This window comes from Amblyraja radiata, chromosome 8, assembly GCF_010909765.2.
Source record: "Amblyraja radiata isolate CabotCenter1 chromosome 8, sAmbRad1.1.pri, whole genome shotgun sequence".
NCBI classification, from domain to species: Eukaryota; Metazoa; Chordata; class Chondrichthyes; order Rajiformes; family Rajidae; genus Amblyraja; species Amblyraja radiata.
In genome coordinates, this window is record NC_045963.1 from 8,487,917 (window position 1) to 8,513,390 (window position 25,474).

The 25,474-nt window shown below is 37.8% G+C and overlaps 1 protein-coding gene across 7 annotated transcripts in view; it reads right to left on the reverse strand.

Moving 5' to 3' along the window:
* sanbr (SANT and BTB domain regulator of CSR) overlaps window positions 1-25,474 on the reverse strand; it is a 67,166-nt gene that overhangs the window by 32,026 nt on the left and 9,666 nt on the right. For 2 of the 7 annotated variants that reach the window (XM_033025145.1, XM_033025149.1), the window contains exons 2-8: window positions 22,197-22,357; window positions 20,317-20,497; window positions 18,793-18,883; window positions 16,343-16,581; window positions 7,485-7,543; window positions 5,415-5,575; window positions 59-145 (exon numbers count right to left, since the gene is read on the reverse strand). In XM_033025145.1, coding sequence (XP_032881036.1) covers window positions 59-145; window positions 5,415-5,575; window positions 7,485-7,543; window positions 16,343-16,581; window positions 18,793-18,883; window positions 20,317-20,497; window positions 22,197-22,346 — 968 coding nt within the window. In that variant the 5' untranslated portion in view covers window positions 22,347-22,357. Of the gene's footprint in view, window positions 1-58; window positions 146-5,414; window positions 5,576-7,484; window positions 7,544-16,342; window positions 16,582-18,792; window positions 18,884-20,316; window positions 20,498-22,191; window positions 22,358-25,474 lie in introns of those variants that run through there. The other 5 variants (XM_033025146.1, XM_033025148.1, XM_033025147.1 and 2 more) reach the window with 5 other exon arrangements.

Consider the following 25,474-nt stretch of genomic DNA (forward strand, 5'->3'; position numbering starts at 1 on the left):
AGTCAGGACTAACAGTTAAAAACATTTGTAAACATCAGTTAAAATTTTCATGGAATACCTGTACAGTGTATGAGCGCTGCCCGGAGAATCTTGGTCCTTGTACTCTGGATCAAATAGCCTCTCAATCTTCTTACAAAATATTTTGCTATTTCACAGAATAATATTAAAAATTACATCACAAATATTTAATCTCTTTTAACTTATTTTTGCTCTAAATAAAAATTAATTTGAAGTTTTTTTAACCATCACTATATGCATACTGCCGAACGGACTTTCTTACACGAGAACACCATTCAATATGATCATGGTTAATCTATGCCCATTTCCCATTGCACTGCTTTCTCAAGCTTTCAAATAGTTATTCATCTCCACCTTGAACTTTTCTAATAAAGTTAGCCTCCACCATTCTCTAGGGCAGAGAATTCCAGAGATTCACTTCCCCCAGAGAAAAAAAAGATCAGCATAAGTTTTAGTATTCCAAGTAATAAAAGTCCAGAAATACAGTGAGGTTCCAAAAATACACACCACCCTCAATTATGCACGACCTCAGAGCTGGACAAAATTGTCAAATTTGTGGCACAATGCAGAATTATGAGACACTTGCATAATGGTCACAGCTGAAAGCTGAAATAGTTAGCCCCGCATTGGTTGTGAGCTTATGTGATGCGAATACTAATTGTCAATTATTAACCTAGATTTTGAGGATCATTAATCTGAAAAATTGGAAGCAGGACTCAACATTGAGTAGGGATTTATCATCCCTACCTATGATAGGAAGGTCTTTAATACAACAACTAAATATAGTAGAGCCTAAGGCACCTCAAACTCCATCAGCAATATCAGCCTTAGCTGATTGGCCTCCAATAACCAAAGCAGTTTTCCTTTCCAATTGCAGCCAATGAATATTTTCTTTCTTGAATGCCATTTGAGTATCTTTGAGAGAAGGATGTGCAACGTATTTTCCTGCTGTAATGTAATTGAGCTACTTCATTCACATTTGTATGCAGGACTCCAAAACCTTGACCCAGACATAATTGTTACAGCATCACCACTCTTTTGCTGTGTTGCACAGTGGCAGTTGTGGCTAGCAATTCATTCATAGGCACGCCTAGTTCTGCTCCTGGCATGCATTTCTACTCTTCCACTAATTAAATTTGACTTTATGAAGGTGGTCTATCAGTGCTTAGTGATCCATCCAGTTTAATTTTCATTCTGTTCTCATAGTGGTTCACTACCACTGGTGGCTTGCTCGGACATAACATTTAGGGCACACCATGTATACAACAGACTTCTATTCCAAAAGGCATTTGTAAGCCAGCTAAGTTTTTAATGAAAGTCAAGTGGTTTCATGGCCATTATTCACATGACTTTTATTTCAGATTATTCGATTTTTTTAATTTTAAATTCCCTACTTGTTATAATGGTATTTGAATTTACCTTGTCACACCACTAGTTCAGGCTTGCAGTCCAGTAATTCAACTGTAATTTATTCCTGCTTGGTGTCTGCTGCAGGTTGCTTGTCTACGACTGTAATTACTACGTACCAGTTTACGTTAGAATCATCAGATTGTCTAATTTTAGACAAAATTCTGCATGATTCTCTAACAATCACTCTGATTGAATAATAGATCCAAGTGGGAACTTCTGCAAGTGTGTCCAAGGTTCATTCAAGCTACATAATAAATGCTGCCTGATGTCACGGTTAATAAATCTCACTTCATCTTTATAATAGGGCTTGAGGCATCAAAGAAATCCAAACCATTTGCTAACTCACTGTTTCAGGCCAGGACAACAAGGCTTAAAGCCAGCTTCTTTCCCGAGGCCGTGAGACTTTTAAACTCTCTACCTCACTGACTGAACCCTCACTACCTCAGTGAACTGTCTGCTGCTACTGCTGCTGCTATGGACATTATAATGCTGCTGTCTTTTAACCATGCTGCTTGTTTACTTTTTACTATTTATTCATAGGCTCATTATTATTTAGATTTTATTGTGGAAGGTTTTTATATGTTAGAATTTATTGATGTCTTACTGCACTATTACGTTGCTCGGACCCGAGTACAAATTTCGTTTATGATTCATGTGGAAGCATGTTTTGATCGAATGACAATAAATAAATGATTGATTGATTGATATTGGTTTGGCAAGGATGGACATGTAAAAATGTTCTCGATGTTGGGGGAAGTCCAGAACCAGGGGTCACACTTTAAGAATAAGGGGTAGGCCATTTAGGACTGAGAAGAGGAAAAACCTTTTCACCCAGAGAGTTGTGAATCTGTGGAATTCTCTGCCATAGAAGACAGTGGAGGCCAATTCACTGAATGTTTTCAAGAGGGATTTAGATTTAGCTCCGAGGGCTAAAGGAATCGAGGGATATGGGGAGAAAGCAGGAGCGGGGTACTGATTTTAGATGATCAGCCCTACAACATTTTGTGCAAGATGAAGTCCAATAAAGTCTGAGTAACGTCCAATAAATTCCGGTTATTGTCAAGAAAAAGGTATGATGTACTGTCTGAGGGGAGCAAGTTTTGAGGAAGAACAAGGAGGTGTGTAAGCAAGTTACTAAGCATTGACGTGGATCTGATTTTACAATTACTGCCATGTAAGAACAGAATGACATTTGTCTCTGTTGTGATTCAATCATTCAACAGTTAAGCATATGATTAGGACATTAGGATAACATGGTACATCCTTGTGATTTGTACAAAACGTAACTGCAACAGAGATAGATAATGAAAACAAAATAAAATAAGATTGGTTCTTGGATGTAATAAAATAAGCAGCAGTTTGCAGTGTTTGTTAATAAGTGGATAGTTATTAAGTACGGAAGTCCCATATTTAATAATAGGTGCAACTTGATGTACAAATCAACTCACTGCCAGCAATCATCTTGTTTCACTCATCTCTCCCGTGAGAAACGGCGGGGAAGGGGGAACAGTGTGCTAGAGTGCTGTTGAATTTGCATCTTCTGAAATGCAAATTTAAGTTATGCAAACTCTTTGGTATAAACCAGCATCTGCGGTTCTTTGTTTCTGCAATTGTTTTTATTGGTCAGGTCTCCAAATCAAGTTCCAAAATGTTGATTTTGCTACACCTCGAGGTCTGTAGAGTGATGGCTATGATTTTTTTGACTTAATGGACAGAAAATGCATGCCCCATGTGATTATCACTTCCAATTAGATTCTCGGAAGATAAAATGTCTTGGCCTCATGTTACTAGTTCATTTTACAGATTTAAGCAATTCTAATAAATTCAAACAATTATATCAGAGGGACAACAGCAAACTGAGAGATGTATTCATTATCTAATTAGCCGAAGGGAAGCCTGCAAGAAATTCCATCGACTACCAATGGTTGCTGCCACTGACATGATTAAAGGAGATTTCTAATGTTCGAGACCACAGTAATTAAAAGAAAATAGAACTAAAGTTGGAGACCATGGTAAGGAAAAGTAGATAAGACTAATTTACATATTTTGACCCTCCACTTGAGAATACCGATGATACAATGGCCCCTCATCTCATTCACCCATTTCCAATAGTGTAATACTTCCTTTATACTGCACCAACTAGTCACTCTAGATTTCCAATTTCGATGAAAAAAATTGAAGAGTCAGACTTACTACAAATTGTACAAGGTCTGAAATGAAAGTTCATCTGAAACATTAACTTGGCCCATCACTCCACTAGTGTCACCTGACTTGCCATTTTCAGAGTTCTCTATTTTTATTGAATAATTTTACTTCTAGGTCTACCATATGTCTGATGCATTAATGCATGCAGTCACCCGGCATTGCTCAGCAAGGTCCAATAGTGTGTAGTGCATAACTGGACAATATTTTAGTAATTTTTACGGAGAAGCAGGATTTCTCCCACCTGCTCAGATCCCACCCCATGAACCTGGCATTGAAAACAACATCAGGAAGATCCTCTTTAAATTATTTGCTCCCTCTCCCATGGAATGTGTTCCCTCCTCTCAACACCTGCCATTGTGATATGGAGAAGGCTCGTGATTGTACGAGATCTGTTCAGTCATGCACAAAGGCTTAGGCCTCATTGTGTACAGGCTTGTTTGTTTGTTGACCTGTTGCAAATCAATTGTTATAGCATGCAGGGAGATGCTAGTTTCAATTTCTACACAATCTTGTTTGTCAACTTTTCCAATCATATTATTCAGCTTCAGATTTTCTTTTTGTTTATTTTGTTTATTTGGACTTTGGGACATTTTATTACTATTTTCACTTCTTACATTGAAGTCAATCATATTAAAACTTTATTAAAACAACATAGATTTTGGTGGTGCTATTTTAACAGATTATCAGATGCTATTCTAATGATACTCCAAGAAACTTTTAGTTCACTTTATAAAAACATGTTAAATAGCAACATTCACAGAAAAGGCAACCCTGGCAAGTGCAAACAACACCTGCTGAGCTAGACTTCAAAACATTGAGATTTTTTGAATAGTCTGAGAGTGGATTATCAGACTTTCTACTGTACATTCTTCTGACCCCATCTTTTATTTACTTAAAAAAATAGCCTTTTCCTTGTTATAATGGAAATATTCTGATCCAAACTGGATCAGGTCATTCTATAAGCCCGAAGGCAAATTTGTTATTTTTTCTGAGTAGAGATTGTTCTCAGACAATTAAAAGAAAAATCACCCATCAATCTTAGTAAATTCCAATATCTGTTCCCAACCTTCAAATTACTAGACAGTTACAATGATTTCTTCTTCCTTTCTCATTTTCCATTATCAGCTTCATTTCGGTTTCAGCCTCCATTATAAAATTAATTTGATAATGGTTGAGCATTTAGCCAAACAAAAGGCATAATCCAAAGATAGCTAACCAACAACAGTTACTTTCAGGAGCAGGAGCATATACCAGTGTGGCATTTTAACTTCCAAGATAGCTGAACTTGTCTAAGTTGTTCTAATTGAATTTAATGCACATTAAAACCAAATATACATATTTTTAAATGCTATTTTATGTATCTACTGAAACAAATACAGCTATCATTATTACTAGTAATCAAATAGTGACCTTCTTTTAACAATAATCAGCATGATGCTGATGTATTAACATTTTCAACTGAAAACACTCAAGAAGAAAAAAGTACGTTAAAATAGGCAGACTAGCGCCAAATAACAGTGAATTAGCATACGTATCACTCTTCCCTCAAATCAAGATTTAAATACAGATCAAAATAATGCAAATCTGCTTTCCATTTTAGTCACAACATACTTTAATAGAAATTGACCACGTTGATGCATTGTATTCAAGAGCATAAAAATACAAAGAAGTTTTATGAGGCAGGGGAAAATATTGCCATTTAAGTCACAGATTTTACTAAAAGATCTAATGTGTGTGTGTTTTAGCTAAAAATATTTTCAAGACAACGCCTATATTATTACCTTTTAAATTTATCTTTTTTGTCTTTTACTTCATCAGCTTCATTATGCGTGAAAAGGTCAATGATGCGTGTGGCCAGAGTGCCATTGATACAGTTCATATTGCAAGGAGTAGCTACAATGGCACTCATATTTTTATGACAATAATGTATGCATTCTTCAACCTAAAACATAAAGAACAAAGATAGAAAAGAACCCAATATCATATTCACCAAGATGAATCATGCAGTATCCATTAGGGCCTTAGCATTAGTATCACTACAATTTAAAAAAAATGCAATATGCAAGTTTTTAAACTGGAATTTATATTTTTAGATACAGCTTTTATTTCTCCCCTTTGTCATCTAATAGATACCACCGACCATGATTAACCAAGCTCTAACCGAGGGAGAAAAAAGTGATGTATTGCCCTACAATTCCTAATAAATTACCAGCAAAATATGTTACTGCAGTAATGATAGATTCATAAATTGATATAATCTGTGAAATTTAAATTACTTCAGTCTCAACTCGAATATCTTTCTTGTTGGAAGAAGTATTGGTTTCAAATGGAACATTTGCATGTAAAAGCAAGTTAGGACCATGCCAGTCAGGAACCATCTAAAGTGAAATGACACAGTCAACTTGGTTCCTCGAAATTTATAATGCTCAAGCCACTGCTACCAAGCACTGCATGAAGCATATTGTCCTTCATTTAAAAATGTATACCAAATATAGCCAACATTTCAAACAGATTATTTTTTAAAGATTAGAGCAACAGAACAATTTTGTTAAAAAAGTTATTTTTTAGAACGTTTGGCTTACTTTGATATCATTCCCAAATAAAAGATTAACAGTAAAGTTAAATTGGAATATTATATATTCTAGGTTATATGGGTTTACATATAAATACAAGAAACAATATTTCATACATAATAACAATGTCATTTATGAAGCCAATATAAAACTGAAAGCAGCTACAGATACTGGAAGTTGACCTTACACGTGAACTCTATTTCTCTCTCCAGATTCACTGACCTGTTTAGTATTTCCAGCATCATCTGCTCATAGTTTTGGAGCTATATCTGTGAGTCTTATAAAGGAAGATTTACATTTACAGTCTTTCGCATTACTTTAGGATATCCCAAAATGTTTTAAGTTAAATTACTACTTTCAATATGTGGCAAGTGTCACAATTTAGAAAATATGGCAGCCAGTATTTACACCAAATGTTCAAAAAATACAATGTGGTCAATGATCAGTGTGCTTTTTTTTTAGTAATTTTGCTAAAAGAGTAAATATTGGCCATAATCCTGGGATTATCTTCCTGCTCTGAATAATTGTCATATGATCTTTTCTGTCCAGTTGAGGGAGCAACTAGCACAATATCTTATCTTTCTGTACTACTCTGGAGTCTCAGGATTCAGTTCCCAACCCTCTAACTTTGCTCGAAAAGGACCATATGGATTTCATGTCTATGACCTATATGACCAATTATCACCTCTATTGGCTTTAAAAGAGACCAGTTGACAGACTGGTCGGAGAATGGATGACTTCCCCACACTGACTCCAGCAAGTAAAACCACACAAACGGCATTATTCAAAAATATATTGATACCGCACATGCATTTGTAACATTTACTCTCAATGTACACATTATAAGGTTGCTTTCTCATCCACGACAGATGCTGATGATTTAATTACTTTAAATACATAAAGCTGATTGTTTAAAATAAATGCATATGACTAATCTCTTGAATTGATGCAGAAGATTTTATGGCACAAAGCAGGAGCAGTTAATCTTTAGGAATTGGCCAATATTTAACCATCGTTCAAAATAATCTAAGAATAGATCATCCGTTCATTGCTTTTGAGAGTTTATTTTTAGAGCTCAATTTCTTTCACTACCTCAATGATTATATTTCAAAAACACTGCTGATTGTTTAGTACTATTGGACACCTTTCAAGGGATAGGAAAAGCACTGAGTACATGTTTATTTTACTGCGTATAGAATCAAAGGATAGAAAAGACAGACAAGTCTTAGCAAATCAGATATTTGTCATACTGAGCATTTAAATAAAAAGTGTACTTACCAAGGAATCCATTTTCAAAAATTCAGATGAAATGAGTATTGAGATAACATTACTAGGTTCTAAAAGAAATGGAAATCAAAAATTGTCAGAAAACATCACAAATTGTACCTGTAAATTTCTTAAAGACAACATTACAGGTAAACAAAAACTTTCCACTTTTAGATCATTTGGAAAAGTCAAAATCAATTCAAGTAATAATTAATCCTGTCAATTTTAAGAACATGAACATGCATTTCTTATTTTCCAAGGCCCACATAATGCATTATCTGCCCCAGGAATCTTATGCAAATTCATAGTTCAATTGTCCAAATGTAATTCACTGTATGAGAATAAAACAGATTTGATGAAAAAGGGAGGTTCTTAAAGGAAAACCAGAAGGAAGGAAATTAAATAATTAAGTAGATTTTAGGGGATTAGGGCATAACTGATGCATAATGTTTTTCAGTCTCAATTTCTATTTCTCCATGAATAGCGTCATATTAAACTATTAAAAACTTAAAGAATATTTATGCTCATTACAATAAAATCTAAATATGCACATTGTGATATAATTTTCCCATCTCCTTCATTTTGTATTGGTTTGAATTCATTAAATGAGTTCATTGGCCATATGTCTAGATATCCAGTCATATGTTCAGCATGGAGTCAAAATGATTGTTCTCTGTTCCTCCTTGCAGACACTAAAAACGATACAATAGCTGCAGGCTAAGCATTCAAGACCAAAGATCATAGAGGAGCAAGATAGACCACTCCTCGAAAAACGCGTAGTATGACACGTGTGATTGTCGACGCCATTTCTTGAGGCATTTTGTTGGGCTTCCCCCCACACTGTCATGGCGTCCTTATCTAAATCTTCACATCACTGCTCTGCTATCAATTGTTCTAATCGTAAATCTAAACGACCCGACCTGTCAATCTTTAGGTTCCCCAATAAAAAAGAAAGGTGAGAAAATATTATTATTATTTTCAGTCGATATTCTGTCGTGAAAATGTTATTTTCTGTTCTCCCATCAACGGCCATTGGGAAACTAGGTTTGTCGGTACATTAGAAAGTTATTAGTCTTATTTTTAATAGATCTTTACTTACCATAATAATAAAGACAATTTTAACACTTCTGTACGTTTTTGGTTTTGTTCTTGTAAGGGATTGGTCTCCAAAATATGGCCCGCGGGACACATTGGGTGCAATGGTGGGCCGGGGGGTTCGGCGGCGGCCGCAATCAAAGATACGAGAGGAGATCTGCTCTATAATCTTTGGTCGGAATGGGACGGCTGCGCGTTATAATGTGTTATCATTCCACTCCCTCTCCCCCTTCTCCCTGTCCCCCTTCTCCCTCCTTTTCCCCTTCTCCCTCACCCCCTTCTTCCTCTCCCCCCATCTCCCTCTCTTCTCTCGATCTCTCTCTCCCCTCTCTTCTCTCGATCTCTCTCTCTCTCTCCCTCTCTTCTCTCTCCCTCTCTTCTCTCTCCCTCTCTTCTCCCTCCCTTTCCTCTTCGTGAGAGTTGGCAGCTCTGCTATGCCTTGGGTCCAAAAGAGGATAGAAAGAATATACTTAATGGTCTTTGTAAGAAGATTTTAATAAGCTCTTCTACATTTAAGGTAAATTGACATATTAGAGGCAAAAAGCATCTTCAACATACAGGTCTCTCCACACAACTGAAAACAATTGTATTTAAGTGACATATCATCCATTGTTCAGGCATGTAGTTATGATCATCTTTTATCTTATTAGTTAATCCTAAATGATATCTCCTGTAATTTCAGATGTCAACAGTGGGTCCAGAATATTCGTCGACAAGATCTCCTGCACCGAACTGCAGAGTATTTGTCAAATAACTGCTGTCTTATGTACATTGTGTGAAATTGTGATTTGTTAACTGCACAAAACTAATGCAAATGGCGATATATTTATTATTGTATCTACGTTGGACATTTTGCTCTTTGGTGTCAGAACGCGGGGTGGGAGATTGCAACCTTCACGTGGTCCGCCCTGTTTCGACAAATCCAATCAACCTGGTGTGCACAGTCAAATAAGATCAAATAGAACAAGTTGTCCTACAACTTTAGGCTGTGCACGCCATACGCAAGAAGAAGAAGGAGAAGTGTCAGAACGCAGTCTGAAGAAGGCTTCCGACCTGCAACGTCACCTATTCCTTTTCTCCAGAGATGCTGCCTGACCCACTGAGTTACTCCAGCATTTTGTGTCTATCTCTGTTTAGATTGGGCTCGTGGGTGGAGATTGCGGTTGGTCTGGTGATCTAGAACGAGGGCCAAAGTCTCAGAATATGGGTCATGATATTTAGTAATGAGACAAGGAGCAGTTTCTTCACTCAAGGGCTGGGAATCTTGGAATTCTTTATCGCGTGAGATGGTGGAAGTCGAGTCCTTGAAAGGAGAGATATTTTTTTTCAAATACGAAAAGGATGAAGGATAATGGAGAGAATGTGGGAATAAGGTGTTGAGTTGCAGGATCAACAATAATCTTACTGATGGTGGTTTGAACTTAGATGGCTTATCCTTGCTTCTATTTCTTACAGAGATACAGCGCGGAAACAGGCCCTTTGGCCCACCGCGTCCAGCGATTGACCAGCGATCCCCGCACACTAACACCATCCTACACACACTACGGACAATTTACACTTATACCAAGCCTACAAACCTGTATGTCTTTGGAGTGTGGGAAGAAACCGAAGATCTCGGAGAACACCCATTCAGTCACGGGGAGAATGTACGAACTCTGTACAGACAGCACCCACTGTAAGGCAGCAACTTTACCGCTGCACCACCATGCCGCCCTTAATCCACTAGGGCACTAGGTTACAATAAACTTCCTACATATTCCAGGAATGCATCTCATAAAATGGGAGAGGTTTAAATGCATTGTAAAATCTGCTCTCAGTTTCCTAGATCGGTATTGCTCTAATGGCCTCTTTGTATCATTTTCTTTGATTTAAACCATCCATTGTTCTGCATTTAGATTTTATTTTTTCCCCTGTGGATCACAAGGCACTGTTTGTTTCAGGGGTGACTAATCTCCAGCATAATTTGACAAGACAGCCAAGAGGGCAAACACAGGCAGTTCAGAGCTGCTGCCTGTATCGCATGAGAGAACAAGAATGAGACCAACTTGTTTTTTGCAGATCATCAACCCCTGACTGATGTTATCAATGCCGATGGTGACTCAAGGAGACTCAACCAGGTGGTGGTTTACAAAGGTCCATGCCCATTGTTCCTCATGGCATACCACCAGCCTCAACAGATCACCTAGTCATAGTCTCACAGCGTAGAAGCAGGCCCTTCAGCTCAACTTGCCCACGCTGGCCAACATGTCCCATCTACACTAGTCCCACATGCCTGCATTTGGCCCATACCCCTCTAACCCTGTCCTGTCAAATAACCTAAAAGAACTGTCATATGAGGAAAGATTTAAAAGACTAGGCTTGTATTCACTGGAGTTTAGAAGGATGAGGGGGAACTTATCATATTGTTTACAGTGTACTATGTTTACAGATTCTGTTGTGCTGCTGAAAGTAAGAATTTAATTGTTCTATCTGGGACAAGCTAGATGCAGGAAATTGTTCTACATGACAATAAAACACTCTTGTTAGATGCAAGGGGATCTTATAGAAACATATAAATGAATAAAAAGACTGAACAAGCTAGATACAGGAAAAATGTTCCCAATGTTGGGCGAGTCCAGAACCAGGGGCCACAGTCTTAGAACAAAGGGGAGGCCATTTAAGACAGGTGAGAAAAAACGTTTTCACCCAGAGAGTTGTGAATTTGTGGAATTCCCTGCCACAGAGGGCAGTGGAGGCCAAATCACTGGGTGGATTTAAGAGAGAGTTAGATAGATCTCTAGGGGCTAGTGGAATCAAGGGATATGGGGAGAAGGCAGGCACAGGTTATCGATTACGGCTGATCAGCCATGATCACAATGAATGGCGGTGCTGGCTCGAAGGGCCAAATGGCCTCCTCCTGCACCTATTTTCTATGTTTCTAGAACACTCATCCAGCAATCCTCGAGCCCACCAGCTCATCCCGTAGTCAATTCATCAGCTTTTCCATAAGAACCTCCATCAGTTCTTCCAAAAGAATGACAATCATACAATCTCGATTACCCTCAGCCCATCAAGCAGCCCCTTAATTCACCCAGAAGTCTGAACTATTGAATGCTCACTGCATCTCTTTCCATGTCGGCAAGTTAATATCCAGCTGCATGAACCATGGGAAAAGGGAATAAATGCACTGCATGTGGTGCAGTGATTTGTGCAGCACTATAGGCCTGGAGACCAAGAGGAGTTCACCATTGAACGGAGTTTGAACGGGGGGCTTGAGGCCCCCGACCGAGGAAGAACAAAAGGAAGGGACTTGAACTTTATTTCGCCTTCCATCACAGTGAGGAATGTGTAGGAGTCACTGGTGAATGTCCGTATTAAAATGTGTTTTTGAGTGCTGTTGCTTTTAATTGTATGACTGACCTGGCCAATGTAATTCCTCGTATGTTGCAAAACATACTTGGCAAATAAAATCTGATTATGATTCTGAAAAGCCTTTCCCTAAAAGCCATACTCTTTCCTCTCTTTGATCTTTTTGCAGTTGACTGCCTTTCTGTACTTGTTGCAAGAGATTGTCGCGGCATCCAGCATCCTCGGAGAATGTAGAATTAAAGGCAGAGGCAATGCCAGTTTTAAAGATGGTTATTTGCCTCAAGATTGGATTATTGTATCTCCAGGACCTCCCCAGAGGCTCTGGGAGACACAAAGTTCAAGAGGGAACACAAAAAGCCTAATTAGGAAGAATATTAAGAGTAAGATTTTCAATTAAAATACTGTAATTGATGGAACCTTGCCTTTAAATTGGTTCTTGGATGAAACCCTAATGGGTCTCACATTGTCTCTTTAAATTTACTCTCCTTTTCACACTTGCATTAAAACACACAGCCACCGCCATTCACAGTGATACTGCCCGGCAGTCTCATAATTACAGTCAACACAGCCACCTTGACAGCCACACAAAATGATGTAAATAAAAATTGTTTTCCTTGTTTAAGAAGTTCAATTTAGAATTATTTGAAATTGTGGGGGTTGGTACAAAATACTTCTGACCCACAAATGTGTTGCTATGAGACATTCACATTTAAAAAATCCATGTCTCAAAAAAAGCAAGAAGGTGCCCATGTTATTTGACCAACTTATCAGATGAATTTAAATATGTAGGTATGTATGCATTAGTTTTGCTCCTAATTCCCTTTTCCAAATCATTAATATATATGGTAAACAGTTGCGGCCCCAACACCAAGCCTTGCGGCAAAAAAATCCAGAAGATTAGTCAAACATGATTTCCCTTTCATAAATCCATGTTGACTTGGACTAATTCTTTTACTGCTATCCAAATGCCCCATTATTACATCTTTAATAATTGACTCCAGCATCTTTCACACCACCAAAGTCGGGCTAACTGGTCTGTAATTCCCTGTTTTCTCTCACGCTACTTTCTTGAAAAGTGGGATAGCATTAGCTACCCTCCAATCCACAGGAACTGATCGTAAATCTATTGATCGTTGGAAAATGATCATATGTATAAATATATATGTATGTGTATATATGCATGTATGTGTATATATGCATGTATATGTATATGTGTGTATATATGTATGTATATATATGTTTATATATGTGTGTATGTATGCATATAAATGTATCCATATGTATGTGTGCATATGTATGTGTATACGTGTGTATGTATGTATATGTATGTGTATATATATGTATGTGTATAAATATATATATATGCATATATTTATTATTACTATATAATTATATATATAATTGCCTTTATGGTTTATGTACATCATCTTACAAGACAAATGAATTAATAGTGATTATTTAAATCAAAGTTGCTTCTGATCCATGAGAATAAACTTTATTATCTCTAACTTGCCTCTCACACACAGACACACATTCATATAAATATAAAATATATATACGTTAAATTTAATTTTGTGCAGTGTGTGTTAAAGCAATACAAGGGAAACTGCACAATACAATGCAAGGGAAACTACGCAAAGGAGGGGGCTGTTCCCGCTACAAGATACTCGAGGATCTTTGCTTTGGATCAAAGATTATAGAGGAGCTCTATAATCTTTGCTTTGGATCACAGCGGGTGGCATACCGGAAGTCGCGTGTCGCATTAAGAAATGGCGGCCGTGACGTTCTGTCACGTACTACACGTCAGTCCATTGGATTTCGGAGGAGTGGTCTATCTTGCTCCTCTATGATCTTTGTTCAAGACCCCCCCAGCCTGATTGAACTGTGACCTTCCAAAACATAATGTCAGTCTGTAACAGCAGTCCACTAATTTGGACACCAAAACTGCCACCTGAACAAGCGGTCTCTTTATATTATTCCTGCTACCCAAATCCAATTGTTTCTCATACTGGGCCATTTTCTGGTTGCCATCACCTTGCTTTGCATGCACTTTTTTTTTTTTTTAAACACCCAAGAAACTTATAATATTCCAAAAGCTGTTTCTTTGCATCCATTCCTACCCTCTTCTCAAACTGATTCAGATCCCCGTCAGACATGCTGTTATGTTCAACTGTCTACAGTTCCAAACAAATTCAGCATATTAAAAGTATATTAAACGAAAAGTGCTCAAAGGCTCATTTCTTTTACAATGTCAATGTTCGTGAATTTTGTCTAGTTAAAAAAAACAGGTGATAGTATGCATTTCAGAAATATTACTATTATATTTGTGATCTAATGGCACCAGTAATAGTCATCTAAATAAATTTCACTCTGAAATCTCAAAGAGCAATGCATTTAATACCAAATTATTCTTTAGTTTTAGTTTTAGGGAAACAGCCCACGGAGTCTATGCCAACCATTGATCACCGGTTCTCCCTAGTTCTAGGTTATCCCACTTTCTCATCCACTCACTACATACTTGGGACAATTTACAGAGGCCAATTAACCTACAAACCCATGTCTTTGGAATGTGGGAGGAAACCGGAACACTCAGGGTGAACCCACGCTGTCATAGGAAGAATGTACAAACTCCACATTGACAGCACCCGAAGTCAGGATCGAACCCGAGTCTCTGCACAATATGAGACAGCAGCACCACTGAGCTGGGTCCCATGAGCTGTTTCATAAAAACATTTTATTTTTGGTCATTTTTTATTATAGACTGAATTATGCATCAGTAAATCTTATATTTTGAACAAATATGCCTGCAGGATTTAAAACTTCTTATTTTGATTTTATATTTTTGATAATTTAATTTAAAAAAATAATTGTACTTTTTCTATTTTCCAGTGTAGAAGGTAATAGAATTGATCTTAAATCTGACTTTATTTTGAAAAAGTTAATATGAACATTACATTATAATTACAGAGCATCCTTAATCCAAAGTCACTCAATTTGAATTAACTAGTAATTTGATAATTAAATTCCTGCTTTACAATGTAATATATTTTAAAGCTTAATCCAAGTTATTGAATATTTTATTCTGTGAGCACAAACAGCTTTGAATAATCAGAACTAGACTATACTCTGAAATGATTCATTAGATTTACATATGGCTTTTTATTTTACTAAATCCGTTGGTCATAAGAAAATAAAATGGGAATCAATAAATAATAATGTGGAAGCAGCCGCTGGAATAGCGAACCTAATGTAAAAATTATTTGCACCTCATCTGTGTCCACCTATCACTTGCCAGGCTATTCCCCGCCCCCACCATCCACTTCCAGCTCTCCACCCCCACCATTAGTCTGAAGGCTTTGACACCAAAGATTGCCTATCCATCCAAGATGTCCTCATTCTTATCGAACTGGGGTTCTCCTCTTCTATCATAGATGAGGCCCTCACACGTGTCTCCTCCGTACCTGCAGCTCCGCTCTTGCTCCCAGTCTCCGGCCAGTCACAACAGGGACAGAGTCCCCCTAGTCCTCACGTTTCACCCCATCAGCCTTCACAAACACATAATCTTCCAAACTTTTTGCCCCCTCCAACAGGATCCCACCACTGGTCACATCTTCCCATCTCCACACCTTTCCACAGAAACCGTTCCCTCCGCAACTCCCTGGTTAACTCATCCCTTCCCACCCAAACCATTTCTTCCCCAGGTACCTTACCCTGCAACCGCAAGAGATGCAACATCTCTCCCTATACCTCCTCCCTCGCATCTTTCCAGGTACCCAACTGTCCTTTCAGTTTAGGCAGAGGTTCACTTGCACCTCCTCCAACCTCATCGACTGTATCCACAGGTATGGACTCGTATATTGGTGAGATTAAGCGTAGACTGCGTGAGCGTTTCACTGAACATCTTCGCACAGTCTGCCTTGACCTATGCGATCTCCCAGTTGCCAAACACTTAAATTCCCCTTCCTATTCCCATACTGACCTTTCTGTCCTGGGCATCATCCATTGTCAGAGTGAGGCCAATCGCAGCTAACAACCCAGTGGTATGAATATTGATTTCTCTAACTTCAAGTAACCTTTGCATTCCTTGTCATCCTATTGAGTTTCACTGTCTATATAACTTGTTTTCACTTAGCTCGCAGCCAACAATTGACCATTGTGCGTTCCATCTTTCCTTGATCATTGTTACTTTTTGCATATCTTTCATTCATTTGTTCTGTATCTCTCTATATCACCGTCAATAGCTCCCAAAATGTCATCTATTTCTTTTCTCCTGAGGTGCTGCTAAGTTACTCCAGCTTTTTGTGTCTACCCTCCACAGAAGTGCCTGACTCACAGAGTTCTTCCAGTACAGTGTATTTTGAACATTAACGAAAAAGACTGTTTAAAACCTATGATGATTTTTTTCACAGTGTAACCCTCACACATACCAAGCTCTGGTTGTTCAACCTGTCCTTGGTGCTTTAGTTTCTTCTTCACGTAGCTCATCAACCAGGCAAATATATGGACATCACAGTGCACAGAGATATCTACTTCTTGCCAACGCTGTGCATCCACGGACAGATATTCAGCAAAGTATTTCATCTCACTGACTAGGAGATTCCGAGGACAAACAAAATCACGCTTCAGGTTTTTGGCTTCATCGCAAACATGAATTACCATGTTGGGTCTATTAAAAAAAATAAAGAGCAATTCTTAAAAAACATCAGTAATGAAACATGGTTCTATTTTCTATCGCTCACAATTATACTTCAAAATAAAAAGTGATTTAGAATTACTTTGCAAGTCTAAGGCTTATTTGTTGATAAGAAATTATGACGTTTGATAAGTGGTTGACTCATACTTTACTGCTCAGTTAACCAATTATTTTGTCCTTGAATCAAAGGATTCTTGTAATAACTTATCATGGCAAGCATTGAATATTGTCAAGACTATAGCCATGGTTATGTGCAGTCCCATGAATCAGAGGATGCTAAAGGAATTCAGTTGTGTTTATGTTTAGTATTTTTAATTTTCTAGACTGCTCCTTTTTCAATAAATATATTAAAAACCGAGGTGGCTTTTACTTATTTATATTGCTTCAAGATGGAGGGGAACCAAACAGGCAAGGGGATGGATGGACCATGTGAAGGATGATGAGATTAGTTTAAACAGCTTAAATTACTTAGTTTGTTTTACCTGAAATTTTCAGGTTCGATTTCTTGGTTCTGAATTCATAAGTTTGCCATCACATAGCTATTATCTTTAAGACAGATTGGTATTGGTTTATTATTATCATGCGTACAGAGATTCTGTAAGAAGCTTTGTTTTACGTGCTTCCAGGCAAATCATACTGTACACAAGTACAATGGGTAGTGCAAATAAAAAAGAATTGCAGAATATAGTGTTACAGCATTAGAAGGTACAGATAAAAACAAGTGCAAGGGCCACAGTGAGGTAGACTGGGAAGATCGAGAGTTCAATTTTAGCATACGAGGTCCATTCAATAATCTGATAACTCTGGGCAAGAAGCTATTCGTGAATCTGGTGCCTTGTGTTTTCAAGCTTTTATATCGTCTGGCCGATGGAAGAGGGAGAATTACTTAGATACAGCTACGCACATGCAATGTGCACTAATTCTAAAATTATATAAATGTTTCTAATTATCATTTGTTTTGTTAAATAGGTAACAGTTTACTGAGAGAGACAAGAGTAGAATCTAGGAGCACATGAAGAAGAAAAATAAGATAAACGTTACAAAACTAGTCAGAATGCACAATTGGGAAGAGAACGTGGGAGAATGCTCATCCCCAATCAGAGCTGTTTAAGTCATGTTCTCACTTTCCACTCACAACCCCAATCATTGCTGACATCTGAATAAAGACAGCCTGCATTTCATTGTTCTTACTAAATATCAAGTTCCTTTCTAGTTCTACCAAATTCCTGGATCCTAAATGATGTCTTTGTTGTAAAATCTACAATTTTGGCAGCTTCTGGATTTTTAGCCCGCCTAGGAAGTCTGCAGTTCAAGGAATGAATACTTGAAAAAGGCAAGAAACTCTACCGTGAAAAAGAGAGACTATTTAAACAAGGTGTGGAGCTGCATGCATGGTAGGGAATCCCTCAACTGCAAAACATTAACACCCTCGAGGACACAGAGCTCATATTTAACTGCATGCTTACACAAGTGTTTTTTTAAATAAAAAGTGCATGTGCAAATAATATCTGAACATCTAGTCAATATGGATATGTTTCTCCATCTAGATAAAATACAAATTCTAAACTAAATCAGAACTTCATAAACTATCTGGCATACAAACAGTCCTATTTTCATCACCCAATTTTGACTCTGACTTCAAATTCAATAACTTTTTTGTGAAATCCTTCCACCATATCTCATGTAGCGAAAGCATACATAAGACATTCTGATAGGTTGTAGGTCCTCCTCATAGCTGCTGCCATTGTCTTGAGAACAAGTCTCAACGTGCTTCAGAAATGTTCTCAAATATCTACATTTCTTCCAAAGATATCTAATGTACCACAGCCACTTCCACTAAATTGTCAATTATTTCAACTACAAGACAACACTGCTACACAAGAAATACCAGATAAAAAGTCATTGAAAGATTGAGGTTAAACTTAAATAATTTTACTTTGTTTACAGTATCTGCTGAACACAAGCATTTAAAAAGTCAAAAAACGAATACTTCTCCTTTCCAATTATTGTAATTTTCACACATATTCTGATACTAACATGGGCCTATATCTAAATATATCCACTTATTTCAAATGTCGGATTATGCATGCCTTTATTAAAAAGTTTTTTTTTAAACCAATTAATATCCATCACTATCTCAATGAGGTCTGATTATTTCTCTTTAGACACATCATTGTTACTTACCCTTGGCTTTCATCCAATTTGTCTTCACCTTTATCCGTTGAACCATTTTCTTTTAGAGTGCAATTTCTTCCTGTAGACAAAGTAGCTCGCCCTTGAATATTAAAATAAATATTGTAATTGCCATAAAGATATTGTGAACCAAAATCCTTTGCAACAAATCATGAAACCAAATGGATTCAACAAGCAAATTTCCCTCATTAATTAAAATAAATTTTGGTAATCAAGGATATATGTTGCATCATCAATGACCTTCATTTGATCACTGACAATACTATCACCACATTCAAATTCACAGAATAAAGTTATTTTATAGAGGGTGGAAAAGACACCAAATAGAAATGAAAATCCTAACATTGAGCTCTGGTAGGATGTGAAGGAAGAATCACCCCTCCCCCAGTGTGTGTGACATTGAATTTATCTGGTCTAGTCTTGTGTTTAGTTTAGAGACACCGCATGGAAAAATGTCCTTCGGCCCACTGAGTCCATCCTCCCACACGAGTTGTGACCTTTCATGGGTTATGGTCGCTGCTGGAAACCCTGCACTTATTGCCCATCCCTACTGACCCTCGAGCTAGTTTGGTCTTTTCTGAGGGCAGTTAAGAATCTTTTACATTACTGTATGGAGTTTGTACATTCTCGCTGTGAATACGTGGGTTTCCTCAAAGTGCTCTGGTTTCCTCCCACATCCCATGTTGGTTAATTGAGCTTTGTAAATTTCCCCTAAACTAAACCCAAACTAAACAGTGGATCTGTACCCAGAGAGATCAGACTGGACAAATATGACAGATTTACTTCCCTGACAGAATTTAGTAAAACAGATACATTTTTACAGCAATCGCCACAGACTTTATTCCAGATTATTTCATGAGCGGAATTCACAATTGCACAACTGCTCTGATGTCATAGAAACTTATATTTCTGGAATGTTAGTTCAAGCCTCGTCATCCTGTAATGGAATACCAATCCAAATGCGTCCCACAAGCTAAAATTATGTGGAGATGTGATAACAGGTACAGAAAAACTGGTAGGATGGTCTGGAATCAGACAAATTTGACATAGCTGCCACAAATCCATGAGAGCAATTAAAATAATATTTCTTAACTTAATAAATTGTCATGGTCTAGTTTATAATGTCAGATGGGGTTCTAGAATAAGATTCAAAAGTTATATTGAAAGGGGAATTTTATACAATCAAAATGGGAAAATCTACAGAACCAGACAGGAAAAGACAATGCTGTTGAGATAATTATTTCAAAAAGTCAACAGAAAAATAGCTAAATGGACTTCTGTAATCATGATTTTAGATAGATTATAGACATTTCTTACCAAGCCGCTAATAACTACAGAAATCTCCCTGTTTTTCAGCAAAAATATATATTTTTTAATTCAACCCCTTTGATTTCCAAATAAATGTAAATGCTTTATTTCTGTTCTGCTAGTTTAATTGAATATCTACAGTATCAATTAATGAAGAAATAATTTGAAATATTATTAATAGATAAACATCCTGCAGACATAACCAACCTGATATGGAAGTGCTATTCTGCATTACAGATAACCTAGATTTTTCATCATCTTCATTGTCCAAAAACGATGATTTAATATATGTGGCCAATGATTTAGATGGACTCCCTTCACACTTGTTTTCATCACAAATATGGGGCATGATTCCATTGCTTCGTAGTTCTTCAAATCTCTTGGCACACTGCAAATAATTTAAAGCTTGGCTTTAATAATAAGTTGTAGCCATTTCAATGCAACTCATTTCCTATCCTCAGAAAATCTGGTCGATGATTTTAAAGTAGATAATTTGCCCAACTATTCTAAATAAATAAATCCTTCACATTAGCAGGCATACAATTTTATCTCTCCATATTTCCCTTTACCACCTTTCCTTCAATCACCTAAACCACTCTTAATTGATGTGATAATAAAAATAAAAAAATCACTAACTTTGTCAGTGCATTGAACAGCATCACAACCCAGTCAAAAGCTAATTTACCATGTGTAAGGAGAAACTGCAGTTGCCAGTTTAAACCGAAGATAGACACAAAAGGCTGGAGTAACTCAGTGGGTCAGGCAGCATCTCTGGAGAAAAGGAATAGGTGACGTTTCAGGTAGAGACCCCTCTTCTCTGCCCTAATTTTCCCTATTCTTACTACTATAAATGAGTCCCCAAGTTTAAATCTCTCAATGTATGAAAACCATTAATCGCAACCCTTCATAATTTTAGCACCAGTGTTTCAAATGATTTCCCCCCCACTGTTTCTTCCCCAAATATATTATGATGGTTCACTCTTCTTTTTTATTTGTTCAAGCTTTCTCTTCCCCAATACAAAATGCCGTCTGTATTAGGTACACCCACCAATTTCCATTCACTTTCTATATACTTATCAACCATGGGTCGAAGATCTTGCCCCATATTTTCCTATACACTTTTGACTATCCCCTTTTGAAATTCCTCGTATGTTGCAAAACATACTTGGCAAATAAAGTACTATTCTGATTCTGGTTGAATGGCATATATTTAAGCAGTATTTTTGTGGTCTTTTTAATGACCTATTTATAATTAACTAAACATATCAAGTTTTTCAAAAATCGGAAATGTCTTGTTTGCGATGCTGTCTTTCTATTTTACCTCGACTGGCCCAGTCATCTTTGTTAAAAATCTACCTTATTCCAATGTGTTGTACTCATTTTTATACAAAGGAATTAATTTTCAACATGCACTAATCCGTATTTAACTAATTCTTTCAATATTACATCTAGGAGTATCTCTACGCAGGTAAATATTCACCTTTTTTTAGAACTCTCCTTATTTTAAGAATTCCATTTCATTTTCCCTGCTCACTTTCCCCAGAGCCAGTCAAATATTTGGTCATCAAATTGTCTCAGCACATTTATTTATGTCTAATTCCCTGATCAGTTCACAAATGACTTCTTCTTATTCTGCTCCTTAAACTAATACCATTTATCTTGGCTCTCCAACAAAATTGACTCAGAACAGTGCACCATTCCCCTTTTCAGAATTGATGCATTCTTTTTCACCAATGTTTTTCCTACCCCAGAAAACATTATCACCGGGAATTTCCTAGCAATACCCTAGCAGCTAATCAGGATGCAATACAATTTCAAAACAAAGGAAACTGTGTGAAATTAACATGTTCAAAATTCATTACTTAAACATTGTAATTGTTGTAATAAACAAGAATTATGTCTGGAAATAAATTTCTTATGTAATGATTTTTCTGTAATTTTACAGATTAGCAGCCTCTGAGCCCAACAGGCGCATTGTTCCCAACAATGAAACAGCTTACTGATTAATGTAACTTTACTCGTAAATAGAAAAGTAAAAATGAGAATTGTGTTTAAACCTCAAAAGGCAAAACATTAACTTACAATACCTGCTTGGCTGTGACTCCTGGTACGAGTCTAGCTACTCTTTCCCAGTTGATAGGCTGGGTTACTCCTAACATAGAGCGGAGAATCATATCCAGCACCAATCCTTGCTTCTCATAAAGAAATGGGGCATTTACTGAACACGCGTGACTCATCTTGTTTTCGACTAAATTGAGGAGAAAGTAGCAATTTAGTTAAAAATATTTATGTACTGTGACTAGTTATTACAGGCAGGCCCGGGTATGTAATTTTGTGCTTTTAGATCATTTAGCAGAGCCAGTTATATTTTATATATATATTTGGAAAAGACTGCTTAAATCTCATTTGGTGCTGCATAGAATTAAAATGTATTTTTCTGGGTTAATATTTTGTATTTTATATTGTATTTGTAACATTCTAAACATACACGTGAGGAACTTAAACTAAGCTATTCTTGTTTGAAAAGCTTAACAAGAGTAATAGATACAGTAATTAGCAGTGTTCAGGACATTTAGCAAGAGGACAAGTGATCAAGAAAGACATTCAAATTCCATAATTGAAGGTTGTGGGAAAAATTTTATTTAAATAATTAAATTTGGAATAAAAATCCGAGCATCATTCATGACAACTTTCTCGGAAGGAAATCTGACATCCTGATTCAGTTTGGTTAATAATGCATTTGCAGGGCCAGAGCAACATAACCACCCCCTGAAATGGTCTGGCATGCCACTTGGTTCAAAGGGAATTTAGGGCTAGATAAGAAATATTTGCTTTCCAGTGACATTCCATTGCATACAGAGTCAAATAAAATATTACATTCCAGATACAAAAACCTTTAACAATATAATTTGGGAAAGAAAACAACCCAAAACACAAAGAAATGAAAATGCATAGCATATAGAACAGTACAGCATAAGAACATGCCCTGTGGCCCACAAAGTCAGTCCCGAACATGATGACAAACTCATCGCTATCTACCTGCGCATAACCCATATCCTTCCATTCTCTATCCTAGAAAATAATCCAAATCTATCCAACCTCTCCCTGTACCCAATATCCCCTAACCCAGACATCATTCTGGTAAACCTCCTCTGCACCCCTTCCATGGCCTCCACATCCCTTCTATAATTTGGCTCCCAGAACTGCACTCAATACACCAAAGTCCTATAAAGTTGCATCATGACTTCCTGACTCATACTCAATGCCCCAACCTATGAAAGCAAGCGTGCCACATGCCTTCTTTACCACTCTATCTACCTGATATCACTCTATCTAATTGATTGCCTTGCCAACAGTCTGTCTGTCCTTTCCTTCTTTGTGTTTCAATAGTATGGTGTTAAATGCATGTTTTGAGTGTTCTTTAGCTTGTTTTATGTGGGGGGGGGTGGGGGTAGGGGGAAACTTTTTCTAACCTCTTATTTCGACGGAGATGCAATGTTTTTCCATATCGTATCTTCGTCCGCACTGCGGCATAACATCGAGGAGTTGGTGGCCTTTCTGGAGACTGATTTTGAGAGTTCCACTGCGGGAGCCTACAGACTTTAACAACACGGAGCCCGCGATTCCTTTGCCAGGGATCGACCTCGGAGCTCCAACCGTGGGTGCTTGCGGGCTTTAACATCTCAGGTCAGAGACCGACTTTGGGAACTCCAAGCCACAGGAGTTTTGACAACCCCGACGCGGGAGTTTCGATCGCCTCGAAGCAGGAGTTTCGATCGCCCCGACGCAGGAGTTTCGACAGCCCCGATTGGGGGCTTCGACCGCCCCCACACAGGGGGCTTCGACTGCCCCCACACGGGGGCTTCGATCGCCGGCTGCAGGTGCTTTGATCGCCCCGACGGATGGTTCGACTGCCCCGACCGCGAGAGAATAAAGAGGAAGAAGATTGGACTTTTTTGCCTTCCATCACAGTGAGGAATGTGGGGAATCCGCTGTGGTGGATGTTTATGTTAACTTTTATGCAGCTGTGCGTCTTGTTGCTTTTTTTTCGTACGGCTGTATGGTAATTCGCATAGCACTGTGCCTTAATTGGTACATGTGACAATAAAAGACCTTTGAAACCTTTCCTGTGTTGCCACTTTCAGGGACATGGATTTGGACCCCGAAATCCCTCAGAACATGAAAGCTGTTAAGGGTCATGACATTAGTTGTATATTTTCCCCTTACATTTGAACCATCAATATTGCAATACCTCACACTAGCTCAGATTAAACTCCATTTGCCTTTTCTGCAGCTGATCTATATCTCATAGTGTACTTTGACAGCCTGTCTCGCAGTCTGTGACCTCAGCAATATTGGTGTCATCTGCAAACTTACTAACCAGCCCGTTTATCTTTATGTCCAAGTTATTTACATATATCAGCATTCCCAGCACAGATCCCTGTGGAACTCCACTGGTCACAGACCTCCAGCCTGAATATTGTCCTTCCACGACAACCCTCCGTCTTCTAATAATAAGCCAGTTCTGAATCTATATGACCATTTCACTATTAATCTTGTGCATCTTAATCTTCTGGATCAGCCTACCATGAGGGACTTTATCAAATACCTTACAAAATCCATGTAAACAACATCCACCGCCCTCGATCACCTTTGTCTCCTCCTCAAAAAACCTCAATCAAGTTAATAAGACATGGACAAACGGCAAGTACAAAGCCATGCTGACTGTCCCTAATTAAACCATTCCAAATGGGAGGAAATCCTATCGCAAAGAATCCTCTCCATTAGTTTCCCTACCACTGATGCGAGGTTCACCAGACGATAATTTCTCTCTACATTCCTTCTGAAATAAAAAGAACATTAGCTACTCTCCAGTCCTCCGGGATCCGACTTGTGTCTAGAGAAGACGTAAAGATCTTCATCAAAGCTTCCACAATCTTTTCTCTTGCCACTCTCAATACCCTGGGATAAATCCCATCAGATCCTGGGGATTTATCCACCTTAATGCTCTTATAGATCCCCAACACCTTCTCCTTCTTAATCTCTGACTGCCCATGTATAACACTATTATCCACAATGTCCTCCGTGTCCTTCTCCTTGGTGAAAATAGATGTAAAGTACTCGTTTAGTACTTGACCTACATCCCAGACTCCAAATACAAATTCCTACCCTTACGTGGCCCTACCTTTTCTCTGTTTATCCTAAATACAATACAATACAATACAATTCAATATTGTATTGTATTGTATTGTATTGACAACCGGACCCGAGTGTGTGCGTATAGCACCATCACACTCCCCACCAGATGGAAGATGAGGCGGAGCAGCAGCAGCCGGGAAGGAGAAAGCAGGTGGAGACCCAACCG